The 15,947-nt window shown below is 51.9% G+C and overlaps 1 protein-coding gene across 1 annotated transcript in view; it reads right to left on the reverse strand.

Annotated features, from left to right (window-relative positions):
• The window catches only part of Capn2 (calpain 2), a 50,785-nt gene extending 36,243 nt beyond the window's left edge, over positions 1 to 14,542 (reverse strand). Inside the window, exons 1-2 of the mRNA XM_031337293.1 lie at positions 14,019 to 14,542; positions 8,434 to 8,503 (exon numbers count right to left, since the gene is read on the reverse strand). Coding sequence (XP_031193153.1) covers positions 8,434 to 8,503; positions 14,019 to 14,255 — 307 coding nt within the window. The 5' untranslated portion in view covers positions 14,256 to 14,542. The remainder of the gene's footprint in view (positions 1 to 8,433; positions 8,504 to 14,018) is intronic.
• Positions 14,543 to 15,947: the final 1,405 nt, after the last annotated feature.

Raw genomic sequence — 15,947 nt, forward strand, 5'->3', positions numbered from 1 at the left:
ATAGAAAGGTCAGTGGGTCCCAAATCTGACTTGCCCTGCCCCCGTCTGGGGCGAGAGGGTGGGAGGGGGTTGAGACTGAGGTTCCCTTCTTAATGCTTCGCTTTGTGATACCAGCCTGTCCCAGCCTGTCAGCCACTTGTATTTTACCTGCATCAGCTGACTGAGTCTCCAAGGGTTTGAGAAAACAAATAAAGATGCTATCGTCAGGATGTCCAGGACATCCGGCCACTCTGCAGGTCACAGGGCACCCTGGTCTGGAGATGCATTCCCACACAGGTCCAATGAGTGCTTTAAACTGACTCAGAAGCCAGGTGGTGGTGGCGCACACCTTTAGTCCCAGCACTTGGGAGGCAGAGGCAGGTAGATTTCTGAGTTCGAGGCCAGCCTGGTCTACAGAGTGATTTCCAGGACAGCCAGAGCTACTCAGAGCTGGGAAACTGAGGAAACAGATAGGCAGGCCTGAGGGGAACTCAGAGAAGTCCTCCCCACTGCCTCCTCCCCTGAAGCTCCTCCCAGTGCTGGTGGGAAGCCTGGTATTCCTCTCCCACGCGCTCAGATATCCCAACAACGCTGAACCCCTCTGCAAGCTGGCCCTCTGTGGCTGTAACCTTAATCTTGCCTCAGTTAACCAGCCTCAATGCTGAAGGGGCGTGGCTCTGTCTTCAGCGCGTACCATCCATCACTGCGACCCATCTGGGGATTCTCCTCGCTGGCCACCACAGCATAGTGTGACCCTCTGTGGCCTTGTGCCTGAGACCCTGGGATGTTTGAGGTGTCCACAGCTCCGCCTTCACTCCTTTGCTAGTGGTTCTGACTGGGGCATTTCCATCCTCCCCACAGTGGGAACATCTCAACCCGTCTGAGGGAGTGTCCCTGGCAAGTCCGGGGTCGAGGCCCAGAACACTGCTGACTGCACAAGAACATTCCTCTCCCCTCGGAACTGAAGGGCTCTCTAGTAGGCCTAAGCACTGCAGGCAGGTCTTGTCCATCCTTCCTCCCTCTCCCTTGCTAGACAGTTAAATTACATCCCTAAAGCTCGCCCCCAAGGTCTATTCCCTTATTTAGCCACTGACTCGTTCCTGAGACTAAACACCAAAGGTCCAACAGTCACTATTTGGTGACACAGGCTAATCTGTCCGATCAGGACTTACCAATTCATCCTAGCACAGACTAACCTCTTTTTCTCCTAGAAAATCCACCCTTGCAAAACCACCTGCTGCTTCTTGCTGTCAGGTCTTTTCCCAATCCAGAGGCAGCTCTGCTCCCATCCACTCCCCACCCCCACCCCAGTCCCTCCATGGTAATAAATCTCCTTTGTGCCAAGATTTGGTGTCTGGGTGTGTCCTGTACAGACTCTGATGGAACACCCAACCCCTTCACCATCCAAGAGTTAGTTCTCTGTCCCAAATGTCAAGAATGGAAACCGGGAGAAAGCCTGTTTCCAGTCCGGCTGGTTTTGTGGCTTATTCCTGTGCGGGCTCCCTTCCTCCCCCTGTGGGTCCACAGCTGGATGGATGGATAGATAATAAGGAACATGGGAGCAGCTCCTAGCTACATTCCTGCCTTCACTATTACCTTCAGTCTCCATCCCACCAGGCACCTTGTGAGGGAAGGGACAAGTAGATCTCCTGTCCTAGGCAGCCCAGAGAGGGAAGGAACCCCAGTTCTCAGAGCACTGAAGGTCCCCCCTGGAGCGAGCTGTGTGGTTTCCTCTAGAGGAAACACACCCAGCCCAGAGCCAGGCCTGCGACAGGGTGATGATAAGTCAGTGTGGGCCCGGTCTCGTCTTACTCAGTCCACAGCCTGGCAGCAAGCCAGAAGAGGGTTCCCCTAATGGGAGTGCCCAGCAGACATGCAATCTTATCATTTCCATCAGGCTGGTGGGCAGGAGCTGGGATTCTAACTCAACCCCTCCTCATCAACATAAGGTCGTCAGTCTCCTGTGCGAGAAAGACCCCAGTTTATCCCTTATCTATCTTTCTCTCTCCTGCTGTGGGAACTCCCTGAAAGAGGCAGTAGGGATGAGGGGGATGCTGCAGGGAGTCACTGCCTCCCACACCCACAGAAGGCTGAGGGAGGCTCCTGTTGTCCACTGAGGCTCCTGCTCATCAGCAGCCGTCCTTCCTCCTGCAGGACCCAGAGGGATGCGAAGGAACCGAGCTGAGGCGACTAGATGCAGGAGGAACACCAGAATGGTGGGAGAGGAACGGTGTATGTGTGTGTGTGTGTGGGGGGGGGGTTCTCTCTGATCTCCATTGAGATAGAGGAACCCCCAGAGGCCCTGGGTCTCAAGAGCACCTTAGAGTCAGAAGTCTTAAGATTCCCTATTGTGTGGGAAAAGGAAAAAGGACTTAAATGTCCTCACAGTTCCCATTTCACAGATGGGTAATTGAAAACTGATGACTAACATTCCCAGGGTGTTGGAGGCAAGCACAGGAGCCCAGGCTGTGTGTTGTAGGAGCCCAGGCTATGTGGTATAGGAGCCCAGGCTATGTGTTATAGGAGCCCAGGCTATGTGGTATAGGAGCCCAGGCTATGTGGTATAGGGGCCCAGGCTGTGTAGTGCAGGAGCCCAGGCTGGGTGGTATAGGGGCCCAGGCTATGTTGTATAGGAGCCCAGGCTGTGCAGTGCAGGAGCCCAGGCTGGGTGGCACTAATGGCCTCTGGCTCTGGGGAGGAAACAACCAGAAGTTGTGACCATCACAACGCCAATGCACCGGAGCAGAGGAATCTGGAATTTTCCCCAGTACTACACCCCTCTGTCACATCTCTCTCTGACAACACCATGGTCACCACATAGGCTGACCATGTCCTATCTGGGCATGGAAGATGGGCAGGGTGATGGAACCTCTTCTGAGTATACTGTCCTCTGAGTTAGAATCCCAACTCCTGTCCTCTTAGACACTCTGTCTTATTAAACCTTTCCCACGCCTCAGCTTCCTGCAGGCTGCAAGTCATGCCATTTCATCTTCAGGATTGATACACCCAGTATAGGGAAGAGCACTCAATGCTGTGCGAAGTGATGGAGCTAAGGAGCGAGCCTCTGATCACCGAGCGTCAAAGCCCCACCCTCTGCTGCACTGTCCACTGCCATTCTCACAGGTAGTGGAATTTAAATAAAACCTACAACCTCAGTTCTTTCACCAGTCATGACGGTGCATGCCTATAATCCCCGTAGGTGGGAAACTGAGGCAGAAAGAGCTCCTTGAATTCAGGGAGTGAGCTATGGAGTGAGACCTCAGTTCAGAAAACCAAACACCAAGTTCAGTTCCTCAGGTGCACACCTCACACTTTGAGTGTCACTTAGCGACACGGCTGGCGGTTACCATCTTGAGTAGCGGGGCTGGACGTTTACGTCATTGCTAAGCGCTCCGTGGGGACAGGGCTGGTCTAGCCTGCTTCATTACACACTTGCCTTCTAGACCACCTCTTCCTGAGACTCACCATCCACACAGCATTGTGGCTAGAACCCCAGTGGACCTCACGGGCCATGAAGCCCTTACTGCTGGAGCCCTGGAGAGGGGCTTCCCTGGAGCTAACACTATTGAGGCCGAGCACAGCTCCACTGACTTAGGATCCTGCTCTTAGGCATAGTTGAGCTGACAGATTTTAAAGCCACAGAATGTTGCAAGTGTGGGCCTGGGAAAGATCTGACCCAACCCTTTCTTCTCAGACATGGTGACTGGGTTGATACAGGGGTGTGGCGTGGCTCCTAGTCACAGACAGCTGGTGGCAAGGTCCAGGGAGAACCCAGGCAAGCCAAAGATCACATCCTGATCCACAGACCTAGAGCCCTGTCGCCCTGCTACCTGCTGGGCATGCCATGGCTTCAGAGGAGAGTCCACGGGAGCTGGGGGCTCTGATGGCTTCCCACCACTTCTGCTACTACAGTCAAGCACAGAGCTGGAGACCAGGCAGATGTCTGCCTGATGGTCAAGGCTGGGGCCGGCCAGGACAAGACAGGGCATCAGGGCAAAGCAGCAGCTTAGCCTTCACCAGAGCCCGGTGTCTGCTGCCTTAGCTGCAGCAGGAAAAACAGTTGGGAGGCTGAGAGCAGCTGTGCAGGAGTGTGCAGCAGAAAGGAAGCTGCGGAAGCCGTGACTCATAGATGCTAAAGTGTTCCGGGAGGGGCCTCTATGGGGCAGGGCAGGATGAGAGATAAGCTGGGGGCGGGGGCGGGGCTGGTAGAAGGACCGTGAAGAGAGAGGGATGGGTTCACTTTCTTCATTAAACCCAGCCCACACCAGTTTTCTGGTCATTGTCTTTTTGTTTAAACTACAGTCAGCTGCTTCTTTCTTCTTCTTCTTCTTCTTCTTCTTCTTCTTCTTCTTCTTCTTCTTCTTCTTCTTCTTCTTCTTCTTCTTCTTTTTCTTCTTCTTCTTCTTTTTCTTCTCCTTCTTCTTCTTTTTCTTCCCATTCTCCTCCTCCTCCTTCCTTCTCTTCCTCTTCCTCCTCCTTCTCCTTTTCCTTCTCTTTCTCCTTTTTCCTCTTTTCATCTTCTATTACTTCTTTTTCTCCTTTTTTCTTCCTACAGCTATGACTATTATTATTATTATTATTATTATTATTATTATTATTATCATTATTATCATTATTAAATTTAATGTTTCTGAGATAAGGTCTTGCAACACAGATCATATTAGCCTGGTAGCAATCCTCCTGTCTCAACCACCTGAGTGCTGGGATTATAGGCATGCACCACTATATATTACTATATATTACATTAAAAGAGGATGCCTGCAAATCCTAAGAAAAGAGCATCATACAAAACCCTTGGCTGGTGCTCTTTGAAACTGTCACGTTTAACAAGAACAAGGCAGGACTGAGAAGCTGTCACAGCCGAGAGGTGCCCTGGGGGCCCACCACAGCGATGATGCAATGTGGCATTCTGGAGAGAGCCTGAGATGCTAAGGGTCGCTGGGTAAACCTGAGGAGTCTCCATGAAGCTTGGGCCTTAGGGGAGTGCACTGATAATGGTTCATCTATGGTAGCAAACGGAGCATACCCATATGCGATGATCATGACTGGAAACTAGTTTCTGATTCTATGCAACACCTCCTTGGCTTTTCTGTAAATCTAAAACTATTCTAAAAGCACAAAGTTTTATTTATTAAAATGAGAAAAGAAAAAGAGAGAGAAAGAAAGCAATGCCTATTCCGAAGGGAAAGCTTTTTGCTCACAGAAGGTGAGTGGCCTGCCCCAGGTCATCAGGGCTCACTCAGTGTGGAGGGAGAGACCAGATCCACCTTCAGGGGCACAGTTCCCACAGAGCTCCCTCCCTGCTGCATCTCGGATGAGGGAAACACGAGGAGGCTATACAGAAGGGCACCCGGAGGCCAAACACCTCCTGGTAGGTGTTCTGGGGGCCAAGTAAAGGTGGAGGCAAGCCGGGCAGTGTTGGCGCACGCCTTTAATCCCAGCACTTGGGAGGCAGAGGCAGGTGGATTTCTGAGTTCGAGGCCAGCCTGGTCTACAGAGTGAGTTCCAGGACAGCCAGAGCTACACAGAGAAAAGCCTGTCTCGAAACAAACAAACAAACAATGGTGGAGGCGAAGTGGCCCACTCCAAGGGCCCAGAGAGCGCAGGCCTGCCGTTTGAACAGCTGTGTCAGCACTGGAAACCGTATGCTCTGGCCTGGGCTGCTGGGCACAGGATCCATCACCATCAGCAGTTACACAGTGCAGGGGGTGGCTGGCCTCTGGGCCGGCCTAACTGAGGCTCAGCCTTTCCTTTTCAGCCTTCCTTGAAGAAGGGCAGAATTTTTTTCCTTGCTGGGTCCATGCTTTGGCCAACCATGCTCTGCAATGCAGGTGGCTCATGGTGGGAGCACCTCTGTGCCTCTGTATGTGCCCGTGCACATGTGCGAAGCTAAGCCTCCCAGGAATGCAGGTGAGAGACTGAGTAAAGCACTTGAGGGCAGCAGTGTAAGGGGTGTGGGAGGGTGTGGAGAGATGCAGGAACGTATGCAAGTCCTCGTTTATCCCGCCTCACTGGGTCAGTGAATGCATTAGGGTAGAAGGTGCAAATGGAGAAAATGAAACAAATGAGCTCGCTCAGCTCGGCACCGAGGATTCAGACCCTGCGGGTTATGCAGTGAGTGCAGGACTTGGCATCAGACCAGGGCTCTCAAGACGACTCGGGCGCAGCCTCACACGGCCCCTCCTGCCTCTGTGCTTCAGTTTTTAAGATCTGCATAGCATGCGTAAAACTACCTCCTTGGGATTCAGGATGCCATAGTGCAACCAAACCAAACCCAACACCATCTGAGTCATGCATTTTGTTTCTCAGGTGATCCTTCTTGCTCACCTAACGGACCAAGGAATGGGAAACAGCTGGCTGGATTTTACTGCATGACTGGCACAGGGACTGAACCTAGGACCTCATTCATGCATGCTGGTCAAACACTGTCCCACTGTCCCACTCCACTGCAGGAATAGCTTTAGGGGACTGAATGACACCTATCAGTGGGCCCTTCCTTCTGAAGTATGGGGAAGCTGAGGTCCCCAGGGATGGCTGGGCCAAGGTCTCCCACCTACTGACATTACTGAAACCTGTCCTTGCCACACAGCCCTGTTCAGTTGCTTCTCAGCCTTTGGGGATTTCGGGATATGGTTACCAACCGTACTGAGCCTGTGTCTGCCTACACAGTCCTCCTATTGGCTCTGAGCCTTGTGGGACTTGGTGACGGTGCCACCCCTTCAGGATCCCATGCCCAAATGTCAGAGTAAGGGTGAGAGTTCAGTAAGCCACATCTCACCACCCACGATCTCGTTGGAATCTTCCAGAATAAAAAGCCAGAGGAAAAATAAAATGGCTCATCTGGTACTTCTAGAAACCTTAAACGTTAGACCAATTACAGAGAAACTTTAGGAAGGTTTACATTTCTCTTTCCCATTCGGTTCTGGATGTATAGCAAACCATTTCTCCCAGGAGTTTAACCCTCGCGGCCCCTCCCAAACTGCCTGGTGGAGCCGAAATGGTTTTTTTTTTTTTTAATAAGATTTATTTATTATTATAATTAAGTACACTGTAGCTGTCTTCAGGCACACCACAAGAGGGCATCCAATCTCATTATGGGTGGTTGTGAGCCACCATGTGGTGGCTGGGATTTGAACTCAGGACCTTTGGAAGAGCAGTCACTGCTCTTACCCACTGAGCCATCTCACCAGCCCCCGAAATGGGTTTTAACGCAGATACTTGTTAGGTGCGGCTGGGCTCTCAGGATACGGGCAGACTTTTGAGGTAGCTGTGTAACCTTGTTAGCACTCAGTAACCTCTGTATTTGCCTAGATCCTTCAAACACTCCCAGGTTGGTCAAAATCTCAATCAACTTCCCACCCTATCATTTCCATTTCCTCTAACCAGTGGCTTGTCCCCACAGGACACTCATCTTAGGTTGCCCTAGCTTGCCTGGTCTGCTCTCTTTCTTGGAGAGAGAGTGAAGAGAGGGGAGGTCTGTTTTCCTCAGGTGAGAAAACTCTATGGAATTTTAGGAATCCTCACTCGGCAAAGTTGTGTTCCAACAGACCTGGGTCCTGTTCTCTCTAGAGGTTTGCCCTATCCTGAGAGTTTGCACAGGCTATCACATCCCCCACGGGTGGTATTTTTGCAGGCCTATTTCTAGCCTTGGCACTTAACACACTAGTGCTGGGGTCAGACAGATGTGTCTGTACTCCAGGCCTCTTCTCTGACTACGGTATGGCAATGCTCATCTGTAAAATGACAGTGATCGGGGTGTTATCTTCGAGTGTTGGCGAGCATGGTTTAGTGACCGGCTTCCTAAATAATGGCTGCCAGCCGTATGAGATCGGAGCCCCTATGAAGTGGACACGGGAAGGTGGTGAGCTCTAGAGAACCAGTTTTGTGATAGTGGACTTGTCTGGGAAGCCCACTGAGGCAGATAGCAGGTTTCTGGTTTATTAGAGCAAGTAATCTGCCCCCCCCAAATAATTATAGGGTCATGTTTATTATGAAGAAGAAAAAGGGAAGGTAGATTCTCATTGCTGAGACTCACCAGAAACCTGGGGCAGGGAGGAGGGAGGGGCGTGTTCAGAAGTTGGAGAGCCTAGAGCAGTAATTCTCAGATCAGGCCCTCCCAATCCTGATTAATCCTTGGGTTAGTCTGAATAACACGATCATTACAATCCACATCGCTTTCCCTGGTGAGCTCCTGCAGGCAGCTGCCTACAAGGCAGAGCTGGTCCTCGTGCTTCCCACTTCCTCTCAGCAGTGAAAGGATTCCCCTCCCTTCACCCTGAGTCACTGCCTCCTCTCGGACCTCCCACCTTAACCTTGGGACTGGCAAGGGGACATCCCCAGGGGACAAGAAATCCAGGGAGTGTCTGGAAATGGAAGTCACCGCACAGCTTGGGGAGAGAAGCCATAGAACTTGCAGCTGACACAGCACAGCTTGCCCCAGACCCCACTACTTACCCAGGGCTCCTTGGCAGATGTCCGTGCGGGTGGCTCCTCCGATAATGAACTGGGGGTCAGCGCAGATCTCCTGGAAACAAAGGCACAGAGCATGGTCAGCAGGGAGGACTGGAGCCTCAGTTCCCAGCAGGTGCCCTGAGTCCCTCCTCCTCATGCTGCTCAGCTCCTAGGAACGTTTCATAGTGAGACCTTGTCGCTAGGAGGAGATCCATATGACCCTGCTCCATGGGCCCTTGTGTGTGGTGGGGGAAGGTTTCCAGGAAGGCATCAGACCCCACACACTCCCAATTTCCTACAGCCTGCTCCATTATACGGTCTACCAGGGCCGGGGAATGCATCCAGCGTCCTCTGCCAGACTTTGGGACCTTCCACACTGAGTGTCCCCTGCCTACCATTCTGGCAGCTTCTCTTCTGGGCTTGCTCACAAGTGGCTGGGTTTGCATGGCTTTCTCCCTTTCCCTACATTTTCCACATTTCAATATCTTTCCCCTCTCCTCCAGGATGAGGTCTCTTCTCATTTGTCCCCATCCTTCCCTTTAGCTCTGTCCTGGAGTTTTTGAAAACCTAAATCTGGTGACACTCACGGGTCCTCCTAACATCTTTCTAATACATGTACTTCTTGGGGACAGGGGCTGAACTCTTCCTCCCCCACCCCCACCCCCCCGCATTCTTTCAGGACTTGGAGAATCCATGCATTCTGCACCTGCTTCGCAGACACTCCAGTAGCCCTTTAGGGACTCAAGATGGAGTCAGCTCCTATTTATTCTATGTGGGGAATACCTCAGGAGGTAAAGCGATTGCTCAAAGGTTCACGGTTCCCCAGTGGTAGAGACAGCTGGGATTCAAACTCATTGGTGTCAAGTGCTAATGCACTTATGCCTACTTAAGCCTACTTATTGCTCCCTATAGCCAATGTGGAAGGGCTCAGCCCTCCTGCAGGCCCCTGGATGTGTTTCGGATTCTGAAGAGCTCCACCCAAAAGCCACAAAGGAAGTCAGGGCCCAAATCTAAGCTGGTTTGTAGGAGTGTCACATCTGCATAGCATGGCTTTGACTCTTGGCACTATTCTATCTACCAGGAATCTCTTTCCCTGAGAGCTGGGTCTTTCCTGGCAGCCTCCAGCACACCAGCTCACAGAGCAAGGCTCACTTCCTGCTTCCCCATCAGTCTGCCTGTCGGATTCAGGGGCAATGAGAAAGCACTTCTGTCGGAGCAGGGAAGCCAACTATCCCTAAGGCCTGCCAAGCAAGCACTTAACCCCGGGGGATGGAGCAGACTGGACTCCGATCCAGGAGCCTCTGCCACGCTGATCATCCATCCAGGGGCCAAGCTCTCACCTCAGGAGGCGGGGCTACCATTATACTTCAGAGAATGCCTCGGGGGGTCTCCAGAGAAGACCAAGTTCAGACTCCACAACCCAGAGACTAGCCACAGTCGGTTTAGAAAACTATGCCCCAGACACAGCCTGTGGGGTCTACAAGTAAACATAATGTAGCCATAGAAGAAAGGATTGAGCCTTGGATTCTGATGAGCTAGTGAGAATCTCAGCCCTGCTGTTTATTGCTTAACGCCTAGGATGTTGGGGGGGGGGGGGGGGGGTTCCTTGGCATCCTGAAGCTTATTCTGCATCTGTACAATGGGTTTGAAGAAGACAAATGGACCATCCACACAGGACTGTTCTCAGGGTCAGTGACTGGCCTTGGCAAGTATTCTATCATGATAGCTGGGAAGACCTGATGTGACATCCTCGGATGGTGCTGGACCACTCGTCACTGTGGCCTGGCACGGCTGCTGCCCTCAGTGTGGCTTGGTCATGGTCTATCTCATTTCTTTGCAGTGGAGAGCTCTTTGGTCAGTGTCATGACATTCTCTCAGGAAGGGTTATCAGTCCCCAGGCCACCCACATGGCTAATCAGCTCCCTTGCCTGCCACGCTTTCTCTGGATTGTTTCAATTTTTCCTCTGGGAGTCACCTTTAACCCCTTCCTCTCTCATGACTCAAACTCTAGCAAACTCAAGTTGTTCACAGCTGAACAACTCTTAAATCAAGCCACAGGTCTTTATTCGCTCTCCTCCTCCTCCTCTTCTTCTTCTTCTTCTTCTTCTTCTTCTTCTTCTTCTTCTTCTTCTTCTTCTTTTCTTCTCCTTCTTCTATTCCTCCTCTTCCTCCTCCTCTCCCTCCTCCTCTTCCTCCTCCTTTTTCTTCTTCTTCTTCTTCTTCTTCTTCTTCTTCTTCTTCTTCTTCTTCTTCTTCTTCTTTTCTTCTCCTTCTTCTTCTATTCCTCCTCTTCCTCCTCCTCTCCCTCCTCCTCTCCCTCCTCCTTTTTCTTCTTCTTCTTCTTCTTCTTCTTCTTCTTCTTCTTCTTCTCCTTCTCCTTCTCCTCCTCCTCCTCCTCCTCCTCCTCCTCCTCCTCCTCCTTTTTCTTCTTCTTCTTCTTCTTCTTCTTTTCTTCTCCTTCTTCTTCTATTCCTCCTCTTCCTCCTCCTCTCCCTCCTCTTCTCCCTCCTCCTTTTTCTTCTTCTTCTTCTTCTTCTTCTTCTTCTTCTTCTTCTTCTTCTTCTTCTTCTTCTTCTTCTTCTTTCACCTCTTTCTCCCTGCCCCTCCACTCTTCTAGTCCTTTAGACATCCTTTTTTTAAAATAAGTGAAACACTCGGTTCCCTTCCATTTCTCCTCCTCCAGGGTCTGCAACCTGTCTGGTCCCTACCCCACCATCCATTGATATCACTCTATTTCAGTCTCCAATAACTGGCTAATGAATCCAGTACGTACTTTTTTTTTTTATTCCTGTTCTCTGGCCCCACCAAGGTATGACAGGACAGGTCAGGACAGCTAGCCCAGCCATGGCTGCAGTCCTGATTTGTTCTGAGCAAGTTTAACATTCCCAAGCTTTGGTTTCTCCAACTGTCGGATGATGTGTGGTGCACAACCTGCCTGCTGGAGGCAGTGTCCCTGAAGTGATGCTGGAGGCAGTGTCCCTAAAGTGGCACTGGAGGCAGTGTCCCTGAAGTAAGTGGCGCTGGAGTTCTGTTTTTCTACTCAGAAGGCCCATAGGCTTTACTATCACCTGTTGAAGGACATTTCTGTTCTCTCTGGGCTTCAAGAGACAGAAACTAAGTATACTGTGCCTGGAATACAATAGGTGTTCAATAATTGCTCATCGACTGAATGGAAGGAAGGTTTGTGGACTCAGATGTGTGTGGGTGGTGAACGTGCCTCAGCCTTGAGTTCCTGGTCCCCTCAGTGATGTGCTGTAAACTGGAATTGTAAGCTGTGTAAATTCTTTCTTCTCTTCACTTGCTTTTGGTTAGGGTGTCTTCTAACCACAGAAATGATAACAAGGTAACTTGTGAAACAGTATGCAAATGTAAGGAACTTGTTCTCCTGTATGTGACGTGTCTCCCCAGCCAGGATGTCATCCGAGGCTCACAATGACCGTTCATTCATTCATTCTCCAAACAGTTAGTGACTTGCTGTGGATGTCTTAATGCCTGGGCTAGAGTAAGCACTCCCTGAATGCTGGCGAATGAATGAATGAATAAGTGAATGACTATGGAAAAGGGACGCTCTCTTGGCAAGACACTGAGAGCACATGGCGACTAACACAGAGCAGCTCAGCAGAGCAAGAAAACATATGTGACTGCATATGTTCATGGCGCTAACTCCAGGGCAGGAAAGAGCATGGGGCAGAGAGTAGGGTGGGGACGGACTCTCTGAGGAGGAGACTGTGAAAGAATGTAAATGAGCCAGACTTTCGGGAAGAACTTGCCTGGGGGATGAGAAGGGTAAGAAAGAGCCCATGTCTCCAGGAAACCTGAGCAGAGGCAGCTGCACCAAGTGTGTTAGGCAAGGGAGAAAACAAAGAGGCCTCCTTTGCCTTATTTTTTATCTTATTCATTTAATGTTGAAACACAGTCTTACTTTGTAGTTCAGGTTGGCCTCGAACTTACTAAACAGCCAAAGCTACAAAGTAAGTGTCTTGAGGGCTGAGATCAAGGGTGTGTACCAGCATGCCCAGCTGTGCTGAGAAAGAGAGAGAGCCAGTGGCTCACCCTAGGTACCCAGGTGCTCTGGGTTCTAGTCTTCTTTTTCATTTATTTTTAAATTTGAGTCAAGGTCTCACATGGTCCAGGCTGGCCTCAGATGCACTGTCTAGCCAAGGCCAGCCTCCATCTTCTTTTGTTGTTATTATTATTTATTTTGTGTGTGCAGGCATGCCTGCAAGACCCTGCCTGTGTGTGCCACAGTATGCATGTGGAGGTCAGAGAACAATTTTGGGGCGGAGTTGGCTCTCTTTTTCCAAGGGGGTTCTGGGATAGAACTAAGGTCATTAGGAATGGCCATCAAAGCCCTTACTCAATGAGCCATCTTTGTGGCCCCAGGCTTTGAATCTCTGATCCTCCTGTCTCCACCTCCTGAGTACTGGAATGACAGGCATCCATGACCACGCACCTGATTTTAGGTGGTGCTTGGGAGAGAACGGAGGGCTTCGCCCATGCTAAGTAAAGACTCCACCAACTGAGCTACACCCCAGCTAGTCTAGGGTGCTTTCAGACTAGATCCAGGATAACAAAAGCAGCCTGGGGGAACCAAGAGTATGGAAGCAGGGTAGGAATGTCCATTGTCCTAACAGGAATCTACAAGTTTAGACTTCCTCTCCATTCCCTGGAAAAGTCAAGTGGGGGTCCCATGGGATGAGGACCAGCAGGGCTTCCACTGGAGGCTGAAACCACAAGGGAACGAACGGCTTAAGGACAGAGACTCTGAGGGTTGGGACAAGAGCAGAGGTTACCAGGCGAGGACTCTAGGTCAGCAAAATAATGAGTAACAGGATCCTTGGAGCCCTTCGATTCTTTAAGTTACCCTTCCATTCTTTAAGTTAAGGGATCCTCTCGGCCGGGCGGTGGTGGCACACGCCTTTAATCCCAGCATTTGGGAGGCAGAGGCAGACGGATTTCTGAGTTCGAGGCCAGCCTGGTCTACAAAGTGAGTTCCAGGACAGCCAGGGCTACACAGAGAAACCCTGTCTCGAAAAACAAAAACAAAAACAAAACAAAAAAAAAGGGATTCTCTCACTGCACTTTGAGAAACAGACAAAATCTAAGCTGGATCAGTGTACTTGCATTTACAAGTACTACCTGTACTTGTGCGACCACCTAGGTCAGCCAGAGCCAGGCTGTGCCCGCCCCCTGCCGCCCTCTCCACCTCCAGCAGTCCCCAGTCTTCCCTCCTACTCAGATATCCTCACCCCGACCCCTACAGCTGACCCACGTCTCCTTCCTCCATCTCACCACTAGAGTCCAGTAAAAGTTTCACCCCAGCGGCCCTGTGTCCCTGCGGCTTTGTGAGGCCGAAGGCGGCTTCTAGGGCGTGTCCACTAATGGGACTTGGGGTCCAGCTCTGTGCGCAGCTTGGGGCAGGTCCCCTGGGTGGGCCTCAGCCTGCAACGGGAGTCCCCTTAGCAGCGATCGCGGAGCACTACTAAGCCAGGACTAGCGAGCCGGGGAGCCTGGGGCTCCGACCTCCCGGAACCCCGAGTGCCCTTCCAGCCCATGCCGGCCCTGCTGGTCGCCCTCGCGCCTCCTACCGTGGGCCGCTTCCATTCGATGCCCCGAGTTTTGCTGGAGTAGGGCCCCAACTCCTTGAAGCCCAGGGATGACGGCAGGGCGGGGAAGGAGGGATCCTGGAAGAGCGCCCCGGCCTCCAGGCACTCGTTCCGCAGCGTCTCGTAGTCCTGGTTGAGGTACTTGATGGCTCTCTCGTGCGACCCCAGCCCCTCGGCCGCCTCGCGGTCCTTGGCCAGCTTCATCGCGATGCCCGCCATGGTAGCGATCGGGATGGCGCAGTGCACGGAGCGAGGGGTCGCGGAGAGGCGGGGCGCGGCACTTGGCTGGGGCGCGGCAGGGCCCGGAGCGCTGCAGCGGACTGCGGGAGCCTCCGCAGCGGGGGATGATTCACCGGCGGGAAGCGCCGGGGCCGAGCTCGGGGTGTGGCCTCCGCCTCTCCAGGCCTGCTAGGCGCCGGGCTCCGGACGCGGCCCGCCGGCGACCTGCACAGCGCCAGCCCTACCGTGGAGGACTGCGGGGGCCGATGCTGCCACCTTCGGACGGCTCCCGGGATGGCGCGGCCCGGTGGCGGGGGAGGGGAGGGTATGGGATGGGGGAGCGACCGCAAGTTGGGGTGCGAAAGTTGAGACTCAAACCCCAGCCAGTGGGGAGGAAGGCTGGGCGAAACTCAGCAATGACTGTCCAGAAGGCATCGGATGAGTCAGGAGCGGATGAGGGAGTGAGTTCGCGGCGACTAAGCCAGTTGCCACTCGCTGGGCTCAGGGTGGTAAGAGAGAGCTCTGCAGTTTGGGCACACATGCTTCCCCTCCACCCCCAAATCTGTGAGAAATGGCTTACCGGTGTGCCCATCTTACAGATGAGAAACTGAGCGCCATAGAGGCTCGAAGATGTAACCCCCACAAATTAGAGCTAGTCACTGACAACACAGGGATTTTAAGGTCCCAGGGCCTCTGCGGTTACTGAACAGTTATTTGTGCATAAGTAGGGCACAAATTACTGTTGACAGAACCATCCATCCGTGTTAAATCTAAATTTCAAGAAAAGGGAGGAAATGTGTGGTTTTAGTATGTGTAGCCCTCAAATATCACCCTAGGCAAATCTATGTTAGAATAGTAATGTGCCGCGTATCTAAAATTCAGATTTATTTGGGAGGATTTATTGAGTTGATGCTGAGAGAGCACTTAGAACAGAGCCCCTGTTGGTGGCAGGTCCCGCCGCTCTGTCCCGGGAGAGTTCCCCGAGTTGCAGCTCACACAGAACATGGAATGAATACTGGTTGGGCTTAGTTTCTGCTTGTGCTATGAATGGTTTAAAGCACGGGTTCTCCACTGGAGGCAACCCACATGCACCAACGTGATCTTAACTGTAGACCTTCTTCATATTGTCACAGCTGGGACAAAAGAGGCTCCAGGCCTCTACTGGGTGGAAGCCGGGTGCTACTGAGGGATGGTCCGGTGGAGGGCACCACTCTACAGAGAGACCAGCAAGAACAGTGCAGTCTGAGATGTCTCTGTGCCAGGCTGAGAAACCCTGGTTTGAACCTCATCTTGGTTCACCATTGATGGTTTCTGAGATAGTGACTCTGTAGCAACTTGAGATATCTATGTGATATGCAAATGACTCTGTTCCTGGGAGAATCAAAGTGACTGTCTCCCTGTGGCAAAGCTTGTCAGGGCTTGTCTGTTTATACTGCTACCTCATCATTCTCTCCTGTGCATGACAGGTGTCTGTCTGGTGTCTTCCCCGCTTCCCTTTTGAATCCTGAGCCCAGAAGAAATCGGGGTGGGGCCAAAGGAAATCAGAGGGTGGGAAAACATGAACAACCTCCGGAAAAGGCCTGTGAAGCTTAGAAACCATCTCGCTGCAAACGAATGCCCGCTGTTGAGCTTGGTGGCCCATGTCTTTAAATCCCAACACCGGGGAGGCAGGGTCAGGCAGATCTCCATGGG

This window comes from Mastomys coucha, unplaced genomic scaffold (assembly GCF_008632895.1).
Source record: "Mastomys coucha isolate ucsf_1 unplaced genomic scaffold, UCSF_Mcou_1 pScaffold1, whole genome shotgun sequence".
Classification (NCBI taxonomy): Eukaryota; Metazoa; Chordata; class Mammalia; order Rodentia; family Muridae; genus Mastomys; species Mastomys coucha.